The 15,289-nt window shown below is 31.1% G+C and overlaps 1 protein-coding gene across 1 annotated transcript in view; it reads left to right on the top strand.

Moving 5' to 3' along the window:
* The first annotated feature begins 10,280 nt into the window (after window positions 1-10,280).
* Window positions 10,281-15,289, top strand: part of LOC147073460 (neuropeptide SIFamide receptor-like) — a 334,521-nt gene continuing 329,512 nt past the window's right edge. The window contains exon 1 of the mRNA XM_085945363.1: window positions 10,281-10,768. Within this exon, the coding sequence (XP_085801489.1) occupies window positions 10,324-10,768 (445 nt within the window). The 5' untranslated portion in view covers window positions 10,281-10,323. The remainder of the gene's footprint in view (window positions 10,769-15,289) is intronic.

Below are 15,289 nucleotides of genomic sequence, written 5' to 3'. Positions count from 1 at the left end.
TACGCTAATGTTTTGGGTACAGGGTATTTTCGAATCAAATATTAATGCCTTCCATAAAACGGTATATATTATTATTATATGACTACGTAAAGGGTAAACCAAACACACCTAAAACAATTTCAATTAAAAGGAAAGTCAACCTAGCGACAGACAGCTGTCAAAAATATTTCCAAATATCTGGTTTACTAAACACTTACATTCTTCGATGAAAGTCTTCTTTGAGATTACGTGACTTACGATCGTAACTTGGATAATCTAACCATCGAACAACCTTTCTAACAATTATTGTGAGTCATAGAGAATTGGCTACATCTCTCTTAGCATTCATGTGTCAGTAATAAAGTCAAAGAGCGCCCTTAAGTAGGTTCTCTTCGTTTGGATAAAACCCTTTATTATACTATTTTACATCCTATATGACCAAATAACGCAAGATTTTTTCGAAAAGTTTTTTCAGTTTGTTATTAATGTATAGGTACAATGACGCCATAATTAAAATTTAAAAAAAAAACTCCTAACTCAAGCTACTAACCATATTACTTACACCCATATCAGTTTTTATATTTGAAATTACAAAGTTTTGATGCATTGAATGTCGAAATCATATCAAACTATCAAATTGAGATCCATACATGACATTTTTCCGACCCACTCAATAACATAGCAATGTTGCTTTTTAAAGTATTAAGGTTAAAGTATGAAAACTACACATTATAAATCAGAGAGTTGGAGCGGATCCTTTTTAAAGTTGCTCCGCTCCGGGACCTAATACTTACCCCAGCTCCGCATCAGGGTCTGCTCCGTTCCGAGTAAAAAGGTATTATATTTATACAAATATTAAAAAATAAGTAGATTTAAAATAAGGTTTCTTGTTTGTCCTTTTTATTATTGATTATTCTATTAAGCAAAATTACCGCCAACAAATCGTCTTTCATTATTAATTTGCTTCTTTTGTCAAAAAAATGAGGTTATTTATCACTTTGTAGTGCTGATGTATTTAAAATAATTCCAGTGTAGCAAAGTGTCAAATATAATATTATTTTCATTGGATGTTAGGACGAAAATTGAATAATAAAAAACACATCCGGAGCAGTGGAGCACTACAACAATTAATGTTTGGTGCTTCAGGTAAAACCTTATTGCTCCACTGCTCCTGCTCCGACCTCCGCTTCAGTGCACTGATATAAATTGATTTTTTATTAATTAATAGTTTTTATATACTTTAAATAATTGAATACCTCGTTACTTTATCGGTATTTTAATTGTGTATAAAGAATTCACAAAATTATTTTACATATAATATTGAAACCCCCCCCCCACTCAGTATTGGTTAATATTTTTTACAAGATTTTTCATTGATTTATCTATTTAATGGTTGCATATTACTCACTTATTTTTAATTCGTATTTGCGTATATAATCTTAACCCAATATTATTTTAGTTTGTCCAAAACTATATTTACTATTATCATTATATACAAAACGTAGTTATTTTACGTCGACTATTACTGTTACCACGGTGGCCGCGCGGCTTAAGCGTTGGACTATCACGCCGTAGGTCCCAGGTTCGAATTCTGAGTCTGGCAAGTACATATATTGTTTTTCAATTTGTGTGTGAGTCATGGTATGGACCTAATAGGTTGAGCAAGTAGCTGATGTCCATTTCTCGTAAAAAACAAAAATCTGTTAATCCAAACCTCTACTCTGTGGAGGCCCATATTATTTTGATCCTATTAGGATCGGACATGGTCGGGAAAAAATGACTTTTCTTTCATTGTTTCTCTATCAGAAAAAAATCCGCTTATTTTTATGAATTTGTTATTGGTTTTAATTCTTTATTTGTTTAAACAATCCGATTTATTTAAATAAGTCATTTTATGCATAAGATCCATACCTAGTAGCATTACATTTACTTATCGGGATTTTAAATACCTTCCTGTTATTATAAATAATTTAAAATGAATCATAGATTGACCACAAGTTTAATGGATACAAGCATTAACCTGGACAATAATTTATAATTATTAGTGTTAATTTAAATTCTACTGACTTTTTTATGATGTTTTCTAATATATATCTTATATTATTTATGAGGTTGATTAAAGCCGTGTATATTTTTATACATTAGTGTTAATTTTCTATTCATAATTCAAATACCCTGTTACTATTCTGTATGTAAAATGCAAGAGATCACCTTTCTCGTGTTGTTCAATGCAGACTCGCATTTTACAAGAAATAGTCTACATTTTCCGGTGAATTTAGCACCAGACTGCATAGTTAGACGAACGCAATTTTATCGATTGGACCAATTTGAAATAAAAAAATCTCTGTCGGGCCCGAAGCACTTTTAGTTAATGGGGTTGCTAAAAAATATGTACCTACTCAAATACTGTTATAGAAATAAATACGACTTATACTGTCGAAGTTATATTGAATGATTTCTCATCGAAGGATTTGTGAATTGTAAACAAATATATATACTTTTGAATTAAATATTTTTTTTATTAATTACAAAATAAAGAATTCCATATTTTTATTAAATATAATATAATAAAATATTTTTTACGTGATTTTATCCTATTATTCACGGATTATTACCTATATTATTACTTCATAATAGTATAATATTAATATGGTATTTACATTAATACCTCAAATGCTCTCATCTGGGTTACAGTATAATGTTTTTGAGGCTGTTTCAAATTATTTACTTAAAAAAATATACCTCTCTGTCCACCAAATGCTATATCTATGTTTTCAATGGGTCGACCAATAATAAGCACTGTCAGTTGTGTTGAGAGCTTTGCAGATAGAGCCTTCGAATAACTTGGTTATATGGATTTCTAATTTGACCACACATATTGTTATACTGACCAATGCGTTGGAATTCTGGTTTTTAACAACAAATATAAGACTAGACTAAAGTAATGTATACATAATTTTGAAAAACACTTTCTGAGAAAATATATTATAATCAATAGAAAAAATCTTTTTGAAAAAAGTAAGCCACCCCGACAGGGAATCGAACCCTGCATCTTCTGGGTTTACGCCCGGTCCGTTGCATTTACTTCTATGCTACAAGGCGACGTACTAATGGCGACAAATTTTAACTATTGGCCTTTTCAATACCTACTCATCAGCGTTCTTCGAAATCAAGCTACTTTAGCAATCGGTTTTTGTTTTATTAAATCAAAGTAGATACCTATTACTTCAATTACTAACCGACATCGTGGATTTCTCCAATATTTTTTATGATGTAACTTACTTAAACTTGTTAATAATTTATAATTAGTTATTTCTTTTATTCAACGAATAATTCACATTCTATTGGTTATAATATATTATTTCAGAGTGTTTTTCAAAATTATGTATGTTCAATAATCAGAATGGTATATTCTTAAATCTTGTGAATTATTCGTTGAATAAAAGAAATAGTTAATTATAAGGTAATATAGTTGAAATTAAAATTATATTTAGAATAGTATTCGGAGGTCATATGGGATGAACATGTTAACCATCAATTATGTGAATTTACACAGCTCCGTTAGGAAGACTATGTAGCAACTACCCAAAAATCTATATTTAAATATACAATGTATTCTATTGACTGGATGTAGTTTAGACTCTTATTGGGTTGTAGTGCTCACCATTGTGATAATTGTTATTTGGCTAAACCAATATAGGAAAATATATTATTCTCTCTCGTTATATAAAGCCATAAATTTATTAAACACTAACTAATACATACATTATATATTTAATAATTTAAAAGTGAACGTATTGTCTTAGGGAGTGTATTTAAAAAGTTCAATTTATTTACTTTCATTTTAAGTATGTAATAAAATCGTTTAAAACATATTTATAATTCAAAATATAGGCTAGTTCTATCATAAAGATGTGGAATGTATATATATATTTTAAATAAACATAAAACAATATTAAAAATATAAAGAAACAAAAAACTCAACGACTTTTTAAAAAAATATCTACAATACAATGATAAAAATAACCATATTATTATAAAGTAAAATACTAATAAATCGAAACAAATGCTTATGTGACAACAGTAAGTTTACCTTTGAATTATTCCTTTTTGTTTTGTTTTCTAGATGTGTATTGTCATTTTTTATACTCTTTTAAAATATCAGTTACTTAATATATAATATTTAAAGGCGTATATTTTCTAGTTTTACCTTAAATTAAGCGGGCACTTTAATTGATACCGCAGATATGCAAAATTATAAAAATCACAAAAACACCAATAAATTTTCAAACTTATCAAAAGCTATGTTAATATTACCTTTTAATAGAATGCTAAATCGAATTAATTTTCATTCATTTGAATTTCTATGGAGATTGGTACGAAAAGTTCGGTCATTCTATTTTGAGACATGAAAGTGATTTAATTAGGTTTTACACGTTATTCCTCCATCAATAAATCAAAACATACCGTTTAAATTGATATAATATGTGCTTTATTTTATTATGATAACATCATTTATTTATCAGAGGCACTTAATTATTATACATTACATAATTTTTTTTGTGATTTTACCGAGGCTTTGACTACGACTCGCTGTCATATCGCCTCTACATTATATAATTAAATTTCACAAATTAAAAAAAAACATCCCTAAATTTTTAAAGATTTTTTGTAATCATTGTTAAATACTCAGAAATAATAGAACTTCTTCGAAATTTCCTTCAGTTGAAAACAAGACAAAAGAAAACTTGAAAATATAATATGCCTGGCTAATTATGTCTATGATAAAATTCTGAGAACTGTTATATGAAAATTGTGGAGGCGTAAAGGTGGGTAGAAAAGGTGAACTATAAATTATTATATCAAAAATAATACCTTCCAGTAAGGCAGGATTACAGTAAAAGGCAGAATTCAAGATATTCAGAAGCTTTCATCATCATTACCCCGGATCTGTATACTGTTGTATGAAGGCCTTTCTTGTTTCCATTCTTCTCGATTACATACATTACATTGTGATACCACAAACTTTTTCAAAACGTAATAATAACGTCTTCAACTTGGTGACTTTAGGTCTGCATTTCAATAGATTTAACCTTTTGGGTACCACCGATTGACTAAATTTGTTCAGTTTTTTATATGATGTAACCATTGTTAATGTTTTGTCAATCTCTATTACTTTGCATACCAATTTTCTTTTTCTTAAACAGTTATTTCATAATTATCCTAACGCATTTTACGTAGCATGCACTTTTCCATACCGTGCTGTAATACTCTATGATTCGGGGTCCCGAGAAAACCGCCCGAACCAAAACCACTCAGACATTGCCGCCAAAACAATTTATAAATGAGACAATTTTTTATTTTTACATAGGTAATATTTTATTTTAGATACACAAATAAAAAACATACGAATAAAGATATAAAAAAATATGAATTATTTAAAATTAAATTTCAATATTGTGTGACAACCTTTTTAAATATTCTAAATTAGAAATACTACCATACAAAGGCATTAACTAAGCGTTAAAATACGATGATTTTAATTTATTACTCTACTAACAGAAGCAACGGATTAAATCTCAAACTACACTTGAGTATGTAAATTTCTATCGAGACGCAATTCAAACAATCAAAAAAGCACTTGTTTTATAATAATATATTTTTGCGGACTGTTTTGTCTAGGCGAGTTTATTCAGTCGGTATTGACGAGCAGTGGCATGGGCGCATTTGGTTTAGCGCGATGTCTATTATCAAGTTCTAATTAGATATAATTTATTTATTCACTTTGAACTATTTTTGAAGATACTATTTAAGTGCCTAAAAGTCCACCATTGATTTGTAAACAATTTTATCAAACATCAATTTAAACTCCGCACCTACAGTATATTAAACTTATTTTTAAACCTTATTGTTAAATTCTACTAATTCCACCGTAGTGGACCAATGTTTCAAGAGAGTTCTTTCCGCTGCAAGATTAATACGGAAAAATTTTCAATTACTAATCGCCAGACTAGAGTAAAATGGCACGATCCTGCACATTATGCTCTAGGGATGATATGACAGCATCAATTAAGTAAAAAAAAAACTAATTACTATTCTTCTTCTCACAGGGTTTTTTCCAATAATTGAAGGTAAAAATCAGTCTCATTGAAACAATGCCATCACCATTTACCCCCAGTCGTATCCATTGTATGTTGAATCCATGAACAACATCTTTTCCGAGTATTTTGTGTTTGTTAATCTTAGGAGAATTTTCTCTTATACACATCTAATAGTCTAATACACCGTTTGCACGTACATGAATTTACTGCTGACAGTACGTATTATCGCGGCCATAATAAGAAAATGCACGTATAACACATTATCGTGCAAGTAGGAAGATCGCATGCATGCATACAGTTGACCGTAAAAAAATTAACTAGGTACAACGCACGAAACATTTTTGATGTTTATCAATTTTCCCAACCTTTCAAATAGCAGCATACAAATACTAACGTCTGAAGAATGAGATTGGCGAGACAGTCAGCACTTTTATGTATAAACAGGTTATTATCGCAATAGTTTAAAATACACTAAAATACACAGGCGCTATGAAACTATAAACTTCATTTTTATTATTATTTTCTCTTGTGCGAAAAGGTAATGATAGCCCACGACTTGTTTTTGAATTTCCATTGATATTCCACTCTCTTTTTCCAAATGAAGACTTTCGACGCTCACAAATATTTATATATACTATCAAGCTACTAAATTCGTGATATTTCCGCAATTTAATTTTATCCGTAGATAGATTTAAAGCTTTCTAATCTGTAAAGTTCTACGATAGAATATTCATATAAATTTTTAATGTTGTAATAAATTTCTGTTTAGAGCATACTTCAGTAAAACGGCAAATAATTTTCAACAATAGGTGGAACGTAATTTCGCACTCGTTGCCAATCGGAGAGCAATAGTCGACCTGTGAGCATGTCAATTTGTTTTGTGATGGCGTCGGAAGAATATATTCTTAAATCGTGTAAAGATGACTAAAAAACGTTACGCATTTACTCGAAAAAGAAAACATGTCAATGAATATATTATTATTATTATTACTTATATAACAATAAATATAACATTAAATGGACGCATGTTGAATTTTTATATGACAAATTATGTTTTGTTCGTCACGCGTCGTTTACACAATCTGCACATCGCGTAGTAACGTTCTATTTAGACCATGCCTCAGCTGAAGTATAGCCTAAATATCTACATCTTTGAATGGTACTACTTACTGGTCTTAAAAATATTTTATTAAAAATGCTGAGTCATTTTTCTTGATAAACTGGACAATTTGACATTCCTAAATGAAGTATCGCATGTGCACCATACTAATAAATACAGCAGTTAGCTTAGTATAACAACCAAACAACCAAATTCATATTATCTCTACATACTTTGGCGGGAAATTCTGGATAGCTGAATAAGTAAGAAGTATGGTTAGCGACAATGGGAAAGAATAAAATGACATTCTACTAAATTGGCACTAGATAAAAAAAACTTTACGTTACTAATGCTTCATACGATACATCCCTTATATACGAACAACCCTAAAATCAAGCACTTCTTATGTAATCAAAGTATTTTTAGCACTTATTACTAAAGATTACCATATTAATGACTTTACTGACGCACGGATTTAATAGTAGCTGTTGATAAAATCTTAGCTTTAAAACTTTCAGTCGCTGATTCTTGTTTGTATCATGTTGTGTCCATTTTGCGTTGGAAAAATATAGCACTTATCTAATTTAAAACGTTTTTCTTAGCTCGTTTTCTTATTTGTCCGGTGGTTCTTTGTCCGGTAAAAATCTTGCAATCGGTTTTTAACTAACTTCCCGACTAGCTAGACATTTGAAACTTTTAGAATATACCAGAACATGATGCCAATGCATTTTTCATTTTCAGTTATTTCTGTTTTGTATGAAAAGTTATTTCGGAAGAAATCCGTAAAACAACATTTCAGTATTATTTCTATCAAGTACAATTTTTTTGAGCGTTTAAGCTAGTTAAGTCAAGTTTATATGGTTCAACAGAGAATTTAAAAATGTTGTATATAAAAAGTTTTTTTATCTTATAATTATTTGATCATAAATTCATATGATGACTAACAATATTTTAATATTTTATAAAAAAAATTAAACATTGATTAAAAATATTCACTCATTTGATATTTTTTTAAAGATGTAAGTATTTCGAATATATGAAGCGTAGAAACAAAAAACCTTTAGAAAATATAACTGGTGGCGCTTTTAGCAGTGAACTGTAATTTTAAGGTGATGGAGGTGGATTTTGAATCTGGGGTGGGGGGGGATTAACAGGATATCAAACACTGACCTTTTATGATGTTGATGATGGCTCCGTAGTCTGGTTGCACTATCACTCGCGCGGTATTGTTTGTTGGGCTACCCGGTGCGCGGCATTTGACGGTACACTGCTGATGAATGATAATATGTGAGGTTGATGAATGATGATAAAAAGTTCACGATGGATGATAGATGCGACATTCGCTGAAACCGTATCAGATTTAGCACAACGAAGGGTAAACATACGACTCACTTGGTAGTTAACGAGGGCTAAGCTAGCAGAAGCCCGCAACGCGACCGCTTTTTTGGTATCACTTGAGCTAACTCTTAAATCAGTCTGTATAATAATTATTGAATTAATCAATAAACTGTGGTTTAGCGATAACAGGCCAACACGCACCAGTTGTCTTGAGCAAACTCACTATTATTCGCAATCATGTTCGTCTTATGACCCGTAAGTGTTCGTGGTCTGGTCTTGTGATAATAATAAATAAGGGGTTTGAGTAGGTGGGGAATAAGGATGACGGCCACCACAATCGGCCCAACCAGTATCTATTTCATATTTTGTGCTGCAAATAAATATTAAGAATCCCATAGAAATATATATGGAATATCAATCTTAAATTTTTGTTTACTGCTGTTTCTTGATGACGTTGTGCTGAATATTATTTGAGGTTTACTGAGGTACCTCTTCTGATTTTGCAGTTTAAACTCTCCTACAAATCTTTAGAATGATCTTTACCATAATGACTAATATCTGAAACTGTTTGTTGGAACTATATACAGTTCTAATATACAGTGTTGATCTGTTCTTAGTAATGGTTGGAGGTAGGCAAACTTTTAACTGTGTTAATTATAAGGTAAATTCCATCATGAATATTGGCTTTTAAATATATTTCAGAGTATCATGAGCGAGTTTTAATTGAGTTTTGTGTGCATGCAACATCCACGTTCGTTCCTTAAATGATATAATTGCCTCCCGCCAACACAGTACAGTTGAGAAAGTTGAGCTTTTTCGCAAAGCTCCCGTTGCATTGTATCCGGTAGTGTAGACCTGCGCAGTAAAGCATTCGAGAGTCGACCGGCGAGCTTTTACTATACCGTTCTTCACTTAGCGCCGCGATTTCCCCGACGCTACACGCGACCGAGGAAAAACTTGCATTGCTAAAAATGTGCTTTTCATATTAAAATAATTAACATATTAATATAATAATCATTAGGTTAGTTTTCAATGTTTGTAAACTTCAATTATTGCTTAAAAACTTTATGTGTGGTAAATTGCTATAAACTTTACTAAGTTCCATGTTTATTTCGGTATTGTGAATCGTAATATTTTGTTGCTGAACTTTTGCAAAGTTTTTTGAACATTTTAGAACTGACTAACTCTTTCAACGATTATTTTCTAATAATTATTACTTACTGTTTGGTGTTGTAATATTAAAATAACTAAATAATAATAAAAAATAATTTACCATAGATGTTCTCAAATGTTTGACGTTCAAACTGACTAAACATATTAAAATAAACACATTATCAATGGTATATTCTATCAATAACCAAAATAAATAATTCTAGTTTCAAAAGAATTAAAATTCCTAATTAAAAAAAATATTATCAAACTTTTTAATTGAATGTCTATTTACAATTATTTATGTGTAATCAATGTGGATATTTTTTTAAATAAATAGTATTTTGGCGAAAGCAAAAAACATTTAAATAATAAATTATTAAAATTTTGAAATTGAAAATGAAGTGAAAATGAAGGAATAAGATTGATATATAAATGTCTCCGATAGAAACCCAGCTATATCCAAGTCTAATGGATTTTGATGCTCAAGAACCACTACAAATGGCATCTCTCCGTCTTCCAGACAATGAAGACTTAGACTTTGAATCCAGACGAAGGGCGACTCCATTATTTCAGTCAACACCCACGTCAGAAATTCCATACTACAAGACGAGACATCATTTTAAAACTCAATACAATACGAGTGTAACTGAAAAAATGTATAAAGAGACTGCTAGTAATTTTGTGGACATTTTATCAAATTCAATAATTGAAATGGTGAACAGCAATTATAGCCCAGAAATGAAGAATATAAATATTCAAAATAACGCCGGGTTTCTAAACACAGCGATAAACACCATCACAGACCTGACTGTGACAAGACCTAGTGTTCTTTTCAACGCTAGTACAAATGCTACCAATGGCGGTCTAGGGCCCGATTTCTACTATAGGCATAACTCGGCGATGACCGCTGTATATTGTGTCGCATACCTGATAGTGTTTGCTGTTGGCCTGGTAGGAAATTGCTTCGTTATCGCTGTGGTCTTCCGATCCCCGAGGATGAGGACGGTTACGAACTTTTTTATCGTCAATCTGGCAGTTGCTGATATACTTGTCATCGTATTCTGTCTGCCTGCTACTCTGATGTCCAACATATTTGTCCGTAAGTATTTTTTCTCCTTTAATTTTATCTTATATAATGTGTCCTTAATGCAGTCATTTTCAACCATTGTATCGCGACACATTGGTGTGTCACAAAATAATAAAATTGACTATTCTAAAAATATATATATATAGTGCAGTCGATGAATAACTCTAGCAGCTTCTACTTCATATGCTCTCGAAGTTTCCTCAGTAGGTCTGACCTTTAATTAGAACCATCACGCATTGCCACTTAGTTTCTTCGAAGAAGAATTTTCAGTTGTCAAAAAATTTGCAGCGTCTTAAATCAGAATAAAAATCACACACGCTAGTGCACGCTACAAAGGTCTTGAGAGGTTGCCCCTGGAATACTCTCAGCACACTATTAAAGGGCAACTAATGATTGTTAAGCTACGGTATATGCATAGTATATATGAGTATAAAAACATAGATATTGGTAGAAAGATAGAACACGCCTTTGAATAATATGATACTGCGAGCATTGATGTATTATTTACATAAAATAATTACTAGGTACCCACCTATATATCAAAATTTCAAGAAGTATCCTCAAATTCCTTCTGGTTTTATTGTTAATCTAAGTATCCTGCAAATGTTTAGGCCTGGACGCATCATCTACTTTCAGGGTGCGATATAAAGGGCGGAGGCAGTAATCATATATCGTCTAACGGAGAACGGCGTTTATTAAATTAAAAGTACAAAAATAGCGTACAAGTTTACAATATGTTAAGCAGTCTATATGTAGAGAAACCCGAAAATAAGCCAAATACGAATTACCGTTGGTAGCACGGCTTAGTAAATATGGACTGCCTTCTTGGAACTGGGCAGCCTGGATATGCTAAACATGTAGTTTTTGTTAAAATTATTAAAGCCAATTTGTACATGAAATAAATAAATCTTATTATCAGATTTTTTTTTGAAAACTCCAAATATATAAGTCACCAACGCTTGTTTTCAGTGGTCACAATAAATATTGATGTAAAAAAATATATACATATATATAATAATGTACATCTTTTATCAATAAACTTTTGTTTGTTTTTTTATTATTTTGATTATATTATATTATGCAAGTGTGTCCGTCTTGTAGTGTTGTTTCACTATGTACCTGATTTAAAGAGCGATCGTTTCAAATAATATAATATTTCATTCTTTGATTTGGCTATACGAGGAGCGATATATTTCTCTCTTTCTATTTTTCTTCTTCTTCCTATGATCATCAAAAGTCATTGTCGATCTAATATTGAAGAACGGCGTCACTATATTATTTAATACTTTTTATAGTTCTTGCTCTTTAGCCCAAGGCATTCTCAACAAACTAAATTCGATTTAGTGACCGTCATTTTTTTTAGTTTAGGAGCTTTTGGCCACTTTGTGATATCTGTCCAATTTTGATGGTACGTTCTCAATGAATGAAATTATTAATTGCAAGAATTTTTTCTGAAACTACTTTTTCTTAAAAAATAATTCCATGTCATAATTGAGTTAACGGGTTGGGAATTTTTAGTGGAAAAAATGTGAGATGTAAAGATCAATAATAATTAATACTTTAAATGTTGTTAATTTATTAATGTTATGTATATGTAATGATATTTTAATTATTTAATTTAAATTATTGATTTTTAAACCTTCTTTATTTGTACGGTAAAGTATTTTAAAATTATTGTCTCTAACAAAAATTATCTATATATTTATATTTTAATAATAAATAAATAAAATAAATAAATCAAAAATGGCAATGATTCTTTAATTCACAGAATATTTTAAATCCTAATTGCCCCTCAATCTTTTTCCATTAAAAATATCCTTTACCGAAAAAACATTATCCCATTTTCTATGCCCAACATCCCATTACCTGTTTTTATCAATTAATGTACGAAAATATCCTGTCAATTTATTTATATTTCGTAGCAAGACATATTATTCCAAACATGCCATTATTATATATTTTTATCGTTAACAAAAAAATACCTACCCGAGTACTAGGTAGAAATCTTTTGCTGAACACATTTCATGATGCTTTACATATTTTAGGTGAAAAATGATAAATTTTAAGCAGACACCAACGTATCTACCTAATTCAATTGAATTCAACTCAAGTTTTCAATAAATATTTCTACGATTATTTTGAAAAACTTCAGTAACTATGATTAATTACGTATACTTATCACTCGTTTTACACGCACTTAAAAATACTTGTACCTATTCGTAATGATTGTATTGAATTAAATATGCCTAGGTACCTATCTAAAGTATTAAATAAGTAAGCAAATATATATATACTTAATTAGAAAACACTTATTCACTTTATAGGAAGAAAGACCTATCAAGGTACTTACCTATACATAAACGATGACAAAACGGTTAAATTCGTAAATTATTAATACTAATTAATAATACTCGCGATGCCGTGTGCTATTTTAAACTGCGCGTTGACGACCGGAGCTACAGCTGACTTGGAATGCAGTACTTGCAAATTATCCTTCCATCATCATTGTATCGGATTACCTGCTTCAACGTTCAAAAAAATGACCTCCAGCACCCGATCAAAATGGAAGTGCGCTAGCTGCAGTAAGTGTGACGCCACTAATACCCCTGCTAAATCGGTCGTCGGTTCACAGAAATCACATGATAATCCCAGTTTGACTGACATATTTAATGTAGTTAAGGGCATTCAAATTGATATCTTGGAATTTAAAGATCTAAAAAAAGAAATTTTAGACATAAAAAGAAGTTTAAAGAACTTGAAAACAAAATTAACAAAATAAACAATTTAGAAACCCATTTAGAAGCGGTCAAAATTAAATTAAATGACCTTCAAGAAGAAAATAACAAAAATGCTCAGTGGGATCGTCTCCTTAATGTGGAGATAATTGGAATTCCAGAAAGAAAAGACGAAGACCTCCGTAAAATTGTCTCTATGCTAGGGGCCAAAATCGGAGTAGCCATTCCTCCCAACGATGTCGATTATGTCTCAAGAATTAAGCAATTCACGCTTGTTCTGAACAGACCCAACCCAATTATATTAAGGCTTTGCCGTAGGGATATGAAAGCTGAAATAATATCGGGAGCGCGAAAATCTAAATCCGGCGAAAAAATGCTACATTCTGCCGATATCGGCATCCCAGGATCATCACTCCCAGTGTACATTAACGAACATCTGACTAAACAAAACAAAATACTGCTAAAACTTACTAAAACCAAGGCAAAAGATCTGGGGTTTACTTATACCTGGGTCAGAAATGGTCGAATTTTCACAAGGAAAAACGATACCTCCCCGGCTATTTGTATAGCAAAAGAGGAAGAATTAGGGAAAATGAAATAAACTATACAATGAAACTCACCTTCGTAAGCATTTCACTTTTTATTAATCTTGAGATACCGAGGAATATCATATTATTTTGTGTAATTAACTTTATTGGTGCAACGATATATTTTTATTTAACTATTTATTACTTAAGTTATCTCAGGCTCTGATATCCAAATTTATTATCAAAACGTACGTGGAGTCCGCACGAAGACGCACGACTTTTTAAATAGTGTCCTTAACTGCGACTATGATATAATTTGTCTTACTGAAACTTGGCTTTTGGACGAAATTAGGGATCACGAACTAATTGACTTTAGGTATAACATTTTTCGCCGAGATCGCGATTATAAATCAGTTGGGAAAAAAATGGGTGGTGGTGTATTAATTGGAGTGAAATTGGAATTCAGTGCATCCCTTCAGCCTCAATGGAATAGTAGTGCTGAGGATTTTTGGGTCACCCTGAAGACTGAAAGTCTCGCTAAAAGTATAAATCTATGTTGTTCCTACCATCCACGCGGAACCGATTTTAAAACCAATCTTAGCGCGCACTTGGAAAAAAGCTCTACCATATATCATTCTCATACTGATGAAGTTTTTATTATGGTAGGAGATTATAATCTTCCAAATTTAGACTGGACATATCTGATGACGTCAACTATCTCCACCCTGATTACAACATTGATCCGTTTTGTACCAGTTTAACTGATTTTTTATCCTTCACGAACATGCATCAATTTAACTCTAATTGTAATATTAATAATCGTATTCTTGATCTTGTAATTTCTGACATTAGTAACTGCGTGGTTACCTCGTGCATTACACCCCTTACTCCAGAAGACGCACATCATAAATCCCTTATTATTAATTTTAGTATAACCAAAACGAAAACGTTACAAGCGGCTGTTCGCGAGACATATTTATTTAAAAATTGCGATTATACCAAACTCAAAAAGGATCTCTCTGCAGTATCTTGGGAAACTATTATGTTACCAAACATGAATATGGAAGAAGCCTCGGCTTGTTTCTATGCTAAACTTTGGGAGTTAATTGATACTAACGTACCGAAAAAATGCATGACTCCAATTCATCGTTATCCTCCCTGGTTTTCCAAACCCCTAATAAAAGTTATAAATGAAAAACTAAAGTATCATAAGAAATGGAAAAAGTAAAGTAGTCCCATAGATTACGATACATTTGTCATTTTGAGAAAAA

The sequence above is a fragment of the Rhyacophila brunnea genome, unplaced genomic scaffold, assembly GCF_057557595.1.
Source record: "Rhyacophila brunnea isolate RB1 unplaced genomic scaffold, BYU_Rbru_1.0 scaffold_18, whole genome shotgun sequence".
Classification (NCBI taxonomy): Eukaryota; Metazoa; Arthropoda; class Insecta; order Trichoptera; family Rhyacophilidae; genus Rhyacophila; species Rhyacophila brunnea.
This window is presented reverse-complemented; position numbering and strand designations above follow the sequence as displayed.